The sequence below is a fragment of the Phocoena phocoena genome, chromosome 16, assembly GCF_963924675.1.
Source record: "Phocoena phocoena chromosome 16, mPhoPho1.1, whole genome shotgun sequence".
Classification (NCBI taxonomy): Eukaryota; Metazoa; Chordata; class Mammalia; order Artiodactyla; family Phocoenidae; genus Phocoena; species Phocoena phocoena.
The window spans coordinates 59,294,559-59,310,310 of record NC_089234.1 but is presented as its reverse complement, the minus strand read 5'-3'; the positions used below and the strand labels follow the sequence as shown (position 1 = coordinate 59,310,310).

The following is a 15,752-nucleotide window of genomic DNA, read 5'->3' as shown; positions in this document are numbered from 1 at the left end:
TTCCAAGGGTCTTTCCAAGTCTCCCATTCACACCTCATCCTCCTAGATCAGGGGTCCCCAACCCCAGAGCCACGGTCTGCTATCTGTCCATGGACTGTTAGGAACCAGGCCACAGAGCAGGAGGTGAGCAGCAGGGGAGCAAGCGAAGCTTCATCAGTACTTACAGCCACTCCCCATCACTCGCATTACCGCTGGAGCTCTGCCTCCTGTCAGCATTATGGTGAGTTGTATAATTATTTCATTATATATTACAATGTAATAGTAATAGAAGTAAAATGCACAATAAATGTAATGTGCTTGAATCATCCCCAAACCATCCCCCCTGCCCCTCCCATCTGTGGAAAAATTGTCTTCCACGAAACTGGTCCCTGGTGCCAAAAAGGTTGGGGACCGCTGTCCTAGACCATCGCTCAACTGAGACTCGGGATAGAAGGAGAGGAAACTAGCTGATAGAGATGACACTTCCTGTTTTGGGGGATCTTAAAGACTGGGTATTAACTCCCCTTGGTCACTTAAAAGCATATCCTATCATGACTGAGGCAATTCATTTTCATGGGTGGTTAGATTCTGGGAGCTCTGGTCTAGACCATGTTGCCCAAGAAATGATTCAATCATAATTCATCTTTAAAGCAGTCATTCATATCCCTTTACAACCCCACCTGTGACCCCTCTTCCCCCACCCCCCAACAGGTGTACTGATTTGATTCTTCCAAGTCCCTGGAAATGTACCACATTCCAGCACATAATAGTAGATTGGGGGGAGAGTTACCTGGGGGTCTATGGGGCTCCCCTGCCACGCTGGGCATCAAGACATCTGGGGACAGGAACTGTGGTTGGGATGGGTAGAGTTGGGGACCAAGGAGAAACACAGGAGGGTCATGGATGACAGGGAGGGAAGAGGAGCTGGAACAACGGTGCCCGGTTTCCAAAGGCTTTTTCCTCACGTTTGATGAATCCTTATAATGAGACAAGACAAAAAAACATAGAGATGAGGATTAACACAGAGCAGGATATGGTTGGGTAAACAGTGAGGAAAGCAGGGGGAGATGGAAGGAACTAGAGTACAAGCATTCCTTAATCTAGAGAGGGACCCAATTTACTTGTCACTCCCCCTATCAGCCCCTCTAGGAAACATCCTGACCACTATGAACTGGAGACACCAAACTACAGATTCTCTTCCCTTAATCTATCTTCCTCATAACCCTCACCTTCCCAAACCTAACATCAAGGTCTTTAGCAAACTCCTTAATGCTAATAGTAGAATTAGAGAGATTGTGATAGAAATTTAAAAATAGAGAAGAGGGGAATTCCCTGGCGGTCCAGGACTATGCGCTTTCATTGCTAAGGGCACAGGTTCAATCCCTGGTCAGGGAACGAAGATCCCACAAGCTGCTCAGCATGGCCAAAAAAAAAAAAGTAACAAACGCCTCTAAAAACTACATATTTAAAAATTAAGAAATTAAAAATAGAGAAGAAATGAGAGAAATTCAGAAAGCCTGAGAGATTGAAAAAGAAAATTCTACACTCTCTCTAAATATTGGGAACTAATATATATCTCCCTAAATGTACAATCAAAAACTCTCTATTCCATCTTTCCCATTACTGCTACACTCTGCAGTCTCCACTTTGGTGCTGTCAAGTTTGTACCCGTTGATGCTTATGACCTGCTCTACGCTCCATTCAACATTCACTTCTGTGGCAAAATCTCTGAAATATCCCCTTTAACATATGAAACACTAATATGTCCAAAATTGAACCAACATTCTTCCAAACTCCTCCTCCCGGTACCGTATTTTCTTGTCACCTAGACTCAAATGTTGACACTGCCCTTGATTTTGCACTTTTCTTCCACAATTCCATTAGTTACCTATGCCATGTAATGTTATTTCTACCTATAGGTTTTTTTTTTTTTTTTTTGCAGTACGCGGGCCTCTCACTGTTGTGGCCACTCCCATTGTGGAGCTCCGGACTCGCAGGCTCAGCGGCCATGGCTCACGGGCCCAGCCACTCAGCGGCATGTGGGATCTTCCCGGACGGGGGCATGAACCCGTGTCCCCTGCATCGGCAGGCGGACTCTCAACCACTGCGCCACCAGGGAAGCCCTCTACCTATAGGTTTTATATTTAAACTCAATTGGACCACTGCAGCAGCCTCCAATTTAGTCTTCCTATCTCCAGCCCACTACCTCCTTAGTGCGGCCTGCAAGTTGCTATGTGATATGGCAATGCTGATCTTTCTCACTTTATCTCCTACCATTCCTGTGCCTTATACACTCTAACCTTCTTAACGTTCCTCAAACACACCAAGCTCATTCCACCTCAGGGCCTTTACACTCTGTGTTTCTGTTACCGGGAATGTTCTTCCCGTGGCTTACACCTTCATGTCACTGAGGTCTCTGATCAAATGTTACTTTCTTAGAGCCGATTTCCCTTACTACTCTATCAAAAATAGCCCTGAGAATAACCACTATTACCTCTTTACTCCTTATCCTCTTCCTTTGCTTTATTCTTCTTTATCACACATTGTCTGGGGTTTACTTGTTTATTGTCTTTCTCTCCTAGTAGAATACATTTATTTTCACTCCAGTATCCCCAGCACCTTGAACAGCTCCTGGAACATTACAGGCACTTAATAAATAATATATTAAATAAAATAATCTATATGCCAGTATATCTTATTTCCTTTACTAGATTGTAAGATATTTTGTGTTGTTCCATCAGTGTGTGCTCATAGCACCTAACAACAGCATGGCACATGGTAGGCATTTACCATATAGCATAAGGACCAGGTGCTAGTCCTCTCGGCATGTGACACAGCCATAGAAGAAAGAGACACCACTCTTCACTGGTTTCCCTTCTATCTCTCTGATCTCTTTTACCAAGTCTCCTTTTGGGGTTCTTCAGAAGAACCACCTCAAATCTGATACTCTTCAGGGATATGTCCTGGTTCCTCGCCTCTTTTTGTAATACTCTTTTCCTCTTTTTAGTGGCTATGATTCTCTAATCTCAATTTCAAGTTTATATGTCTCACAACCAAAGGCCTACCAGATACCTATCTCCACTCAAGCTTAATATATCCAAAGTTGCAGATATCTCTCCCCCCAAATATATTCCTGCTTCTCCTCCCTCAAATATTATCATTATCAACCTACAATTCCTAGATATTATCCTTGATTCTCCTTTCTCCATATCCAGGCAAGTAGGTACCAAACACATTAATTTTTACTTCCTAATTGGCTCTCCAGTATGTCCACTTCTATCCTCCCGAACTCCTTATTGTGGTTCATGATATAACCCTTGTTTATAGTGTTTCCAGTCTCACTTGTCAATACTCTCCATCCTTCCCTCACCAGACTCTAATCATGCCATACCAATGAGCTTCTTTTAACTCAGTTAATGTCTGCTTCAGGTCCCTTTATCTGCTACATTCTTTTTACTTCCTGCAGGAAGACTTCCCTGATTCTTCAAGCCTGGTTTAGATGTCCCCTCTATTATGCTTCCATAGCATTAAATCCTATCATATTATATTACAATTGTTTATTTATCCATCTCCCCCAGTAGACTGTAAAGTCATGAGAGCAGGGACTGTTTCTAGCTCACTCACCACCATTTCCCCAGCATCTGGCACAATACCTAGAACATAAGCTCAAAAAGCATTTGTTTAAAAGAATGAATCGGGACTTCCCTGGCAGTCCAGTGGTTAAGACTTCGGCTTCCAATGCAGGGGTTGTGGGTTCGATCCCTGGCAGGGAGCTAAGATCCCACAGGCCTTGTGACCAAAAAACCAGAACATAAAACAGAAGCAATTTTGTAACAAATTCAATAAAGACTTTAAAAAAATGGTCCACATCAAAAAAAAAAAAAGAACGAATCAATGAATAAATGAATGATACAGAAGTCAGGACAAAGGAAGCCAACTCTCCTAGGAAAATAACAATTCGCCATTGAAGGTACATGAGAACAAATATTGGGAAGAAAAGGCCACCTTTTCCAAAAAGAATGGCCAACTGTTCAGAGCTCTTTAGAAACTTATGAGCAATAAACTAGAAAAAATGACTACCTCTAGGGAAAGAAGTTGGATCTGAAGAAGTGGTGGAAGAGACAGTTTTCTTTTTGTACATTCTTATATCACATATTTAAGACCTGTTTTTTAGTATTTATCAAACTGACCTGGTGAGCATGCTTCAATGTACTGGTGCTTTGTATCCTGACCCCTACTGAAATAAAAATTCAACTTGCTTTGGGCAAGTGTGTGAAATTCTCAAAAGGCACATTTTAGAAACCCAACCACTGAAACTATTTGAATTAGCTGATCTCTGCTGACTTGGGTGTCCCTGTCCCTTTCACATACAGATTACTGCATTAATGCCATATGAAAAGCCCCAAGGATGAGGATTTTAAATCATTTTCCTTCTCTTGCTAATGTACATGCTTCATTTCAGCTTGAAAGCACACTGGACCCTACTCAGTCATGTACTAGGATGGGGAAGAAAAGGCAAAAAAATACTCCAACCCATCTCTTATCTTCTTCCTTTGATTAGTACAGTGGGTTCTAACCCACTCAGCAGCAGTGGCTTCTCCAAGACTCCTCTTAAGGCTGCTAGTACTCTTCTCATCCTGGGGAAGCCTATAATACACCTTCCAGAACTGCTACAGAGAAGGGACATTCTTCTAGGCTCCAAGTAAATGTGTGTCAAGAAAATAATAACTATGTGTCCTCATTTTTGCTGAGTGCATATGGCTTTCCCCCAGATTACAACTTTCAGCTTCTCCTGCCCCTTCACCTGCAGTATATTTTTTACCTAGCAAGAGAAAGAGGATGCTCTGAATAGATAGACCCTGATTCTACTTACAAAACTGTGGGAAGAGACTGGGACGTCCTCCCTCTCTGAGACAACGGTGCCACTGAGACTGCGTGAGATGCGCCGAAAGTTCTCTGCACCATACTGATCATCCTCCCCACACTCCCTGCTGGGGCCTCGGCCAGGTGCAGCCTTCAAACACACAGACACACACAGGCAGACACAGAACACCAGACATGTGGTTTTCCCACAGACCCTGTCCCGAGGGATATGGGAGAGAATAGAGTAAGACTCACTAGTAGATATCTGAATTAGACGTATTTAAAAGGTAGTGGCCATGTGGCAATCTCCTCTCACTCAAAAGAAGCCCAATCTGGGACGAAGTGAGAGAGTAACATTGACATATGTACACTACCAAATGTAAAATAGATAGCTAGTGGGAAGCAGCCGCATAGCACAGGGAGATCAGCTCGGTGCTTTGTGACCACCTAGAGGGGTGGGATAGGGAGGGTGGGAGGGAGATGCAAGAGGGAGGGGATATGGGGATATAGGTATATGTATAGCTGACTCACTGTTATACAGCAGAAACTAACACAACATTGTAAAGCAATTATACTCCAATAAAGATGTTTAAAAAAAAAGAAAAAAAAAATGAAGCCCAATCATAGACCTTCTTCTCTTCCAACAGCCCCACATTACCATGCCGCTGCTTTACCACCAACCCTACCACTCATCTCTCTCCATAATTCTTTCCCAACACATCACCCCATGCCCAAAACTTTAGCACCTGAGGTGGCTACCTGAGAAGTAGACACTGTATTGGCTTCATGGAGACTGTGCTCTATTTCTGCTGTTGGGGTCTTTGAGAGATCAAGGCCAGGGGCTGAGCGCAACCTCCTCCCTACACCATCTGTAGAGCCTGAGGAGGAAAACATAAATACAAGTTGAAGCCATCTCTTCTCCTGGAGTCTAAACTCAGCCTGGCAGCACAAAACTCAGGAATTCTTGTTTCATTAAATTACAAATATGCATCTCTGAATCCACTGGAGGATGGGCTCCTGAAATGTAGAAACAGGAGTTTCAGAATATGGATAGCTTCCTATAAGACCATAAGGATCTCAGAACACAGGCCTTGAAGAACCTTGTTGAGAAAGGGCTCTGTGGACAGATAACTGAATAGTAAATATAATCAGCTTTGCTTCTGTCAGCCTTAGGCCCAAGACGTATAATACATACAGAGGAAATTATCTGATATAGTGATTCTCTAGAGTGTCTGTGATGACAAAGGAACTATTATCTCCAGTCTGGTTAGGAATTGAAAATTATCATAGTAATCACATATTAAACCGACTCATTTTACAAAGCAGGAAAATGAGCTCCAGGATGTGACAAGTAGTAAGTAGTTTAACCAGGATTAAAACTCAAGTCTCTGCACGTACACTTCCAGTTATATACTATGAGCAGGAGCTCTTCAGCAACATTTTGTATGTGCAGTGCTCTTTTACTTCCCCCATTAGCTTCTCTTTTTTCTTTTCCTGTACACGGGCCTCTCACTGTTGTGGCCTCTCCCATTGCGGAGCACAGGCTCCGGACATGCAGGTTCAGTGGCCATGGCTCACGGGCCTACTAGCCGCTCCGCGGCATGTGGGATCTTCCCGGACCGGGGCACGAACCCGTGTCCCCTGCATCGGCAGGCGGACTCCCAACCACTGCGCCAGCAGGGAAGCCCCAGCTTCTCTCTTTTCTTCACTTAAATTCTAAACAAATTCTAAATGTTTCTCTCTTCCTCAAAATCTTGCAAGACTATTAAGAGATGAGCTGTTCCAAACTGGATATGTGACTCCCAAGGCGCTCGCCCCAATACAACTAATTAAGCCTTCCATTCTGAAAATGCACACATCCTTGACCTACATTTGATATATATGTCTATTGCCAATTCATGTCTTGATTTGTTATTTTGATTCTGATATTGCTGATATACTAAGCTAGAAGGCCAGTTATTTTCAATATTTCCTTGTGCTTAAATGCAGTGGTTCCAATACTACCTCAGATTCATCTAGAACTTTTAAAAAATACAGCTTTGTGTACCTCTCTGCAGACCTACTGAATCAGAATCTTTCTGGCTGGAGCCTGGGAATATTTGTTTTTAAAAGGTTTCCACAAAAAGTGTGGGAGAATATCCTCAAACATTGTTGGAGGAAATGTGAAATGTTATAGTTTTCCTAAAAAGCAATCTAGAGATAACCATTAAGACTGAAAATATATTTATCCTCTTAACCAATAGTTCTACTTGTGGGAATAAGAAGCAAAACTATCTGTTTATTGCGGCCTTGTTTGTAGTGGCCAAGAACTAGAAATAAAGTAATGCCCATCTATAGCAGAATGGCTAAATACATTACAGTATCCTCAATATCAAATATTGTCCAGCCACTAAAAAGAATGAATTGAGTTAAACTAGATGACTTAGAGGAATTTTCATCAAGTATTGTTGAGTTAAAGGAAAAAAATCTGTAATATTATCCCCAAACAAAAAAACACTATATATGTAGGTCTATATAGGATTATATGAACAGAGAAATACAGAAATATGCACATTAGACTACTGTCTGAGAAGGTGATGGGGGATAAATGGGAGGGATTGATTTGAGGGAAGGAGAGAGAAACAAAAATTGTCTGTAATAAAAACATCATAGGAACTTCCCTGGCTGTCTAGTGGTTAAGAATCTGCCTTACAATGAAGGGGACATGGGTTCGATCCCTGGTCAGGGAACTAAGATCCCACATGCCATGCGTCAAGTAAGCCCATGCCCCGTAACTACTGAGCATGCAGGCCACAACTAGAGAGCCCATGTGCCACAACTACTGAGCGCACGTGCTCTGGAGCCTGCACGCTCTGGAGCCCGTGCACCACAACTACAGAGAAGCCTGCCCAGAGCAGCAAGGGGCACATATGCCGCAATGGAAGATCCTGCATGACACAACTAAGACCCGACGCAGTCAAAATTAAAATTAAATAAATATAAAACAACAACAACAATCATGTGTGCTATGATCCCATTTATATAAAATTATTCTGGGCTTCCCTGGTAGTGCAGTGGTTAAGAATCTGCCTGCCAATGCAGGGGACACAGGTTCAAGCCTTGGTCCAGGAAGATCCCACATGCCACGGAACAATTAAGCCCGTGCACCACAACTACTGAGCCTGTGCTCTAGAGCCCATGAGCCACAACTACTGAGCCTGCGTGCCACAACTACTGAAGCCCATGTGCCTAGAGCCCATTCTCTGCAACAAGAGAAGTCATCGCAATGAGAAGCCCGCGCACTGCAACAAAGAATAGCCCCTGCTCGCTGCAACTAGAGAAAACCCGTGCACAGCAACGAAAACCCAACGCAGCCAAAAATAAATAAATTTATTTTAAAAATAATAATAATAAAATTTTTCTTCCTTTTTTAAGAAAACCCATTCTTCAGGTGACTATGATGGACAGCCAGATTTAAGAATTACAGCTGTAATGGTTAGAATTTGGTGCTCCTCTAATCAAGTCAAGTGTGATTCCTACCTAGACAAGAAGGTAGCCATTGGAACCTCCTGAAGAGAGTAGACACTGATTCCTTTAAAGATACTTAAACAGAGGTGGAGGTGGCCTTCTGTAAGGAGTACTGTTGAGGGGACTTCTCGATTTGATAGAATTAAGGAGACATCTACTCACTGATCAATAGTAACAAGAAGAAAGACTACCAGACATTATGTACTTCTTTATATGATATAAGAAGTCTAAGTACTACCTATGAAATATTCTTATTTTTAAAAAGTAAACCTGATTTTAATCAAGAATCAAACCTTCTAGCCCTAAGTACCAAGTTATAGGGAAAAAGAGGGTCTTAGGAGAACATGTTTTAAAAACAAAATGACAACAAAAAAACCTCTCCTAGAATATAATCTAAAACGTGGAAGACAAATGACCAAATTTCTTCAACAAATAAATGGCAAGGGGAAAAAAGAGACAGGAATCTTACAGGCTTAAAAAAAGCCTTGAGACACATCAACAAAATGCAATGTGTGGATCTTGTTTGGATTCTGATTCGAAATAAACCCACTGTGAAAAGACACCTGTGGGACAATTGAAAAAAATTGAATACTGGCTAGTTACTGTATTATATTAAGAAATTACTGTTAATTTTTTAGGTATAATAATATTATAGTTCTGCGTTTTAAAAAAGTCTTTATTTCTTAGAGATACATTCCAAACTATTTATGGAGGAAATGATATAATGTCTGGGATTTGCTTTAAAATAATCCAGTGGAGAGGGAAAGTGGCAGGGGCGAGGGAGGGGTCGCTAAATCAAAATCAGCCATCGGTTGATAACTGGCCAAGATAATCACCTTGGAAGTTAGTGATAAGAACAAGGGGGTGATTATAGCATTTACTCTTTACTTTAGAATATATTTGAAGTTTTCCATAACAAAACATTATTTTTAATTTTTAAGATGATGTGTGAGCAACTTCAAAATACTATGAAATTTAGAATATAGGTCAAGGGCAGTGTTCACATAACTCTTTAGGAACTATAGTCATGTCAAAACTAATCTGGTTGCAAAATACCACATTCTATATGATTCTATTTATATGAAATGTCCAAAATAGGTAACCTATAGGCAGAAAATAGATTAGAGGTTTACTGGGGAGTGAATACTAATGGGTACAGGATTTCTTTTGGGGGTGATGAAAAAATACTTTAACTGATTGTGGTAATGGATGGACAACTCTGTCAATATCCTAAAAAAACCACTGAATTGTATGCTTTAAATAGGTGAATTGTCCAGTACATAAATTATATATCAATAAAGCTTTCTTTTTTTTAAAGCAATAAGTCATAAAGAGAAAGACGAATACTATATGATCACACTTATATGTGGAATCTTTAAAAAAGCCAAACTCATAGAAACAGAGAATGGAATGGTAGCTGCCAGGAGCCAGGGGGTGGGGGGAATATAGAGATGCTGATCAAAGGGTACACATCATTTCCACTTATAAGATGAATAAGTTCTGAGGATCTAATGTATAGCATGGTGACTATGGTTAACAATATTGTATTACTATATACCTGAAAGTTGCTAAGACAGTAAATCTTAAATGTTCTCACCACAAAAAAAAAAGAAAGAAAGATATTGTAATTAGGTATGGTGATGGCTGTGTTAACTAACTTTACTGTGGTAATCATTTTGCAATATATACATGTATCAAACCATCACACTATAGACCTTAAACTTATACAATGTTATTTCTCAACTATATCAATAAAATTGGAGAAAAAAAGTAATTTGGTGCTTAATAAATGCTTTACAATAAGATAAAGCAAGACTCCCCTAAAGATACATTCTGTCATATATGGATCCTAATTGGCATTTTCCTTCATCGTCTACTTCTTGATTTATTCCACTGATCTCTTCTTTATTCTGCCACATCAGTTCTGAAAGACTCAATTTAAAAAAGAGACTTTAAAAAAAAAAAAAAAAAAGAGAGACTCTAAAAAAAAATAAAAATAAAAAAGAGACTCTAACCAAAATAAAACCTAGTTTGGTTTCACAAGTTATTTTGAGGACTGATTCATTAACTGGATTTTTAAAATTAGTTGTTCACTATTAAGTAAAAATTAATGGTTGCTAGGTACGCTTTCATACTGTTTTCAGAAGTACAGGGCTTCCCTGGTGGTGCAGTGGTTAAGAGTCCGCCTGCCGATGCAGGGGACACGGGTTCGTGCCCCAGTCCGGGAAGATCCCACATGCCGCAGAGAGGCTGGGCCGGTGAGCCATGGCCGCTGAGCCTGCGCATCCGGAGCCTGTGCTCCGCAATGGGAGAGGCCACAACAGTGAGAGGCCCGCTTACCGCAAAAAACAAACAAACAAACAAACAAAAAAAAACAGAAGTATAATCTTCCTGAGTTTGCCAGTATGTATCAAGAGATTTTTTAAAGTTTATAACCTTCAACTAGTTACTACCCTTTGAAAAGTTTATCCTAAGGAGTTTATCAGAAATGTGGCCAAACTCTTAAGTATAATCATCACAATGCTGTATTATCAAAAAATTTTAAGTAACCTAAATATTCAACCACAGTAGAATGGTTGAATATATTATGGTGTATTTATATGCAGCATATTATAGTCATTAAAAGTAGTTTTTTCCAAAGGGAAAATGCTTATGGATATAATGTAAGAAATCATGGGACTAAACTATATACATATATTATAATCCAGCTTTTTTTAAAAACAAAACAAATAAATATATAGTATATATGCATAAAAAACAAAACCAGAAGCAACATAGATGGAGATTATTATATTAAGTGAAGTAAGTCAGAGAAAGACAAATATAATACGATATCACTTATACGTGGAATCTAAAAAAATGACACAAATGAACTTATTTACAAAGCAGAAATACTACAGACTCACAGACATAGAAAAACAAACTTATGGTTACCAAAGGGGAAAGAGGGGGAGGGATAAAATGGGTGTTTGGGATTAACATATACACACTACTATATATAAAATAGATAAACAACAAGGACCTTCTGCATGGCACAGGGAACTATATTCAATATTTTGTAATACCTATAATGGAAAAAATCTGAAAAAGAATATATATATACACACACACACACACACACACACATATATATATGAACTAAATCACTTTGCTGTACACCTGAAACTAACACAACTTTGTAAATCAACTATACTTCAATTTTTAAAAAAAGTATGTCACTACACTATTGATACTATGTATAAAATAGATAACTAATGAGAACATATTGTATAACACAGGGAATTCTACTTAGTGCACTGTGATGACCTGAATGGGAGGGAAGTCCGGAAGGGAGGGGATATATGTATATGTATGGCTGATTCATTTTGCTGTACAGTAGAAACTAATACAACATTGTAAAGCAACTATACTCCAATAAAAATTAATTAGAAAAAAAAGTAAACTAGGGGAAATTTGGAAAGAAAAAAAAGTATGTCAACCAGACATACTTCTGGCAACCCAAAGCCAGAAGTAAACTCATGAAACTACTGCCAGGGTTATCAATGATTTTTGTTACTTTATATATTTTCAAAACCATCTACAATAAAAAATGTTGCTATCTGGGGTAACATAAGGTTTGTTTTGTTTTGTTTGTAATATAATGTTTGACATTCAATTGGTTAGTTCAGTTTTAATTGCAATATATTTTTATATGTGTTTATGATTCTTAAAATACTTGACATTCATATATTCTTTCTCCCTTATATTAGAGAGGAAGCTAATTGAGGCAAACTCCAACTTTTCCTCATTCTTTGTAATCTTCCCATACTGCCCTGTCCTATGTATTAATACCTAAGGAGCACTTAATAAATGTTATTGCAAAGTTTACACTAGAGTGGAGATCCTAAAAAACATATCTTAATATTAAATCTTATATTTATATGATATCCCCCACTCTGATGCTCCTGGGAATACAGCAGATTTTCAATAACCACTTGTTTGGCTATAATTAAATATTGGTTGGCTGCATGCAAAGAACTATACCACCTAAACTGAAGATAAATTTCTGAGTTTCATTTTACAGAATCATACATATCATTTAAAGAGTTGGAAGGTATCTTTAAAAAATAAAATCATTGGGGCTTCCCTGGTGGCACAGTGGTTGAGAATCCGCCTGCCAATGCAGGGGACACAGTCTGGGAAGAGCCCTGGTCCGGAAAGATGCCACATGCCGCGGAGCAGCTGGGCCATTGTACCACAACTACTGAGCCTGCGCTCTAGAGCCCGCAAGCCACATCTAGAGCCCGTGCTCCACAACAGGAGAAGCTACCGCAATGAGAAGCTTGCGCACCGCAACAAAGAGTAGCCCCCGCTCTCCACAATCAGAGAAAAGCCGACGTGCAGCAACGAAAACCCAATGCAGCCAAAAACAATAAATAAATAAATAAAATTTAAAAAAAATAATAAAATAAAATCATTGAACCAATTCTCTCATCTTATAAGTAAAAACTTGGATATTAAATGACTTGTCCAAATTTTTACTGACAGTTAATGATGGAGACAGAACAATAGTTCAGGCTTTGGAGTTCTTAAGTACATCAATCTTAAGTTATAAATATCCTTCATGTCTTCAGTTTACAGAACTAATTCTGTGCTGTGCATTTAACATTAGACTTCACTCTTCACACAATATAATCTCACAAAGAGTCGGTGAACAGGTACCCTACAAGCATACCACCTTGAAAATTCTAAACCTGGTAGTTCCTGAACGGATCAGGGAAGGTCTTGATATTGCTGGTTCAGTACGATCTGGATATGCCACACTGGAGACTTGGCTCAACGTGAACATCCTCATTGCAAGCTGGAGCTTGTTCCTAAGCCATAGAAGAATGACTTTTCCTCCCAGCCTCCCATACCTCATGCTGAGTCACTCTCAAAGGCCTAGGAACCACTCCTTAGCATTCATACTACAGCAGCCCTGGGCAAATACTCACTGGTCTCTTTACAAGGAGGGAACTAGCTTGTGAGTGATGATTCTACCCCCATTCTCCACTCTAGCCAGAAAAATGTCTAGCCCTTGTCATGAAGTCTTTATGAATAAAGTCAGAGGTTCTACTGCTGCCTCCTAAGCTGAGGATATTATTTACATAGAACACCATCCCCCTTCTGATCTTATCTTCCTGCCTTCAGCTTTTCAGATGCCCCCCACACTCCCTGCCCCTGGTTGCATTCTTACCTGTTTGGCTCAGTGGGTTCCAGGCCACTTCCTGCTGCCCCCATCCAGAAGAGCCAGACTGAGAAACCTGAAGACTGGCCTGGTAGAGAGACTCCAATTCTGAGGTCTCCTGCTCTGTGTCTTGGTTCCAATGTGGATGCAAAAGGATGTGGTTTCTTTCTGGATAAGTTACACAGGTATGGGAATCAGGAGGGGAGGACTTTATTCCTGGCCCAGGGACCCCAAGCTGAGAATCACAAAGCCTTGTAACATTCAACCAGGAATCCAAAGGCAAGGAAGTTCCCAAGTTGACACTGCTGCCCAGCTCCTTAGGCCTAGCATCTCTCACTTGAGACGGTTTCCCATGGTAAATACCTGACTCTGCCAACCTGGACTGTCCTCCCCTAGAAGTTTCACCATTAGGCAGCCCAGAGTTCATGGCAAGAGAAGGATGATCAGCAGGCTCTCCCCAGGAAGGCAGTCTGTTCCTACCATCCACAGAGGGTGGTTGTTTTGCCCAAGGCCAATGACCTTTCCCTTGACCCTGTGGGAATGGAGGCTTTGAGTCAGAAAGGGAAGAGTCCTTCCTTAGACTGTTGGGCAAACTTCTATCCTGGGAACCTGTACCATCCCTTGTGGAGGTGCCCTGCATCCTCTGGAACTGCTCTGCCAGAGAGCGGACAAGCCCCTTTGCGGTAGGAAGCTCTGGCCTATAGGGCTTCTCGCTGCCTCCGTCCATTTTTGAAGTCAATGAAGTTTTGAGGCTTTGGGTTTGGAGGCATTGGTTAGTTTTCTGTAAGGTATTAGGAGAGTGAAGCACAGAAGAGGAAGGAGCAGGCATTATGGAGTGGCAGGCCCCGTACAGAGAAAGGCTGGGCTGAGCTGATGAACTTGAAGGACCACAGCCTAGACTGTGTGCATCTCCTCTCTCAGAGGTGGTTGTTCCAGTTGGCTGTAGCCAAGGCATCACCTGGGATGAGTCAGCAGGATCCCTCTTTTCTTGAAATAGCTGTTCTTGATCAGTGCCTCTTCCTTCTTGTTGGGGGAACCTTGTACAGCTGCTGTTGTCCCCCCTGTAGCTTTGCAGCTCACCCTCTGGTTCCCAACCATGATGAGAATTCTTCTCAGTTCTCCCTGGTGTTTTATGTAAGCCCGGCCTGTGGAACACAGAGGGGTCAATGCTGTCCACCTCAACAGAAGTAAGAAGGTTCGAGGCAGACCCACCAGACGAGTTGTGCTGTGGAGCAGACAGGGCAGATGACTCTGGGAATAATGGCGAGTGTGACTCATGGCAGGAAGCGGATGAGTAGATGAAAGAACTGGCCCCAAACTCTGTATTCATGTAGGGTTCCAGTTGGGCCTCCTGGCTTAACAATACTTGGAGTGGGATAGGCTGTTCACTGAAATAAATAGAGAGAGCCAGTCATAAGCTGTCTTAATTGACAAGATCACTTACAAAAATAACTGTTCATTTGGTTCCCATTTCTAGCTATTCACAGAGTTAATGGTGAAAATAAATGGAAAGACAAGCATAAGTAGAGTCAACAGATCAGAGGTTCACAAGAGAAGGCACACCTAAGTAACAGGTAATATTAATTCTCTTTATTAAATACCCTCATCAAAGTTGCCCACAGTAATAGTAAGTAAAGTTCTTGCTAATATTCTTCATTCCCTGTAAAGTCCCATTCCAATCATATTCTACTTACAAATTCAAAAACAAAAATTGCTCATGCCATATGCAAATGACAATAGAAGGTAAGCAAAGCCTAGAAATCACTCATCCCTAGGGTCCTGAGAGGCAGATCAGCCAAAAGAACCAGAAGGCCACATTTACAGAGTACAGGATGATTTGGGCTCCTGGGATTAATATAAAAATCAACCATTTCAAATTTTTTTTTTTTTTCTTTTTGTAGTACGCGGACCTCTCACTGTTGTGGCCTCTCCTGTTGCGGAGCACAGGCTCCGGACACGCAGGCTCAGCAGCCATGGCTCACAGGCCCAGCCGTTCCGCGGCATTTGGGATCTTCCCGGACCGGGGCACGAACCCGTGTCCCCTGCATCGGCAGGCAGACTCTCAACCACTGCACCACCAGGGAAGCCCTCAAATGTATTTTTATAATCTGGATTTGGTTGTATTTATTTACTGAGATATTTCCCCAAAGTAATGTGCTGTGACTCTCTTGAGATTTGGGAGTGGAAGTAGGGATTA

General features: G+C 41.0%; 1 protein-coding gene across 7 annotated transcripts in view; it reads right to left on the bottom strand.

The window, feature by feature from the left end:
- Positions 1–15,752, bottom strand: part of USP54 (ubiquitin specific peptidase 54) — a 72,098-nt gene that overhangs the window by 1,817 nt on the left and 54,529 nt on the right. For 4 of the 7 annotated variants that reach the window (XM_065894112.1, XM_065894114.1, XM_065894117.1 and 1 more), the window contains 4 exons: positions 13,565–14,943; positions 5,602–5,720; positions 4,853–4,993; positions 770–956 (listed from right to left, as the gene is read on the bottom strand). In XM_065894112.1, coding sequence (XP_065750184.1) covers positions 770–956; positions 4,853–4,993; positions 5,602–5,720; positions 13,565–14,943 — 1,826 coding nt within the window. The remainder of the gene's footprint in view (positions 1–769; positions 957–4,852; positions 4,994–5,601; positions 5,721–13,564; positions 14,944–15,752) is intronic. The other 3 variants (XM_065894113.1, XM_065894118.1, XM_065894115.1) reach the window with 2 other exon arrangements.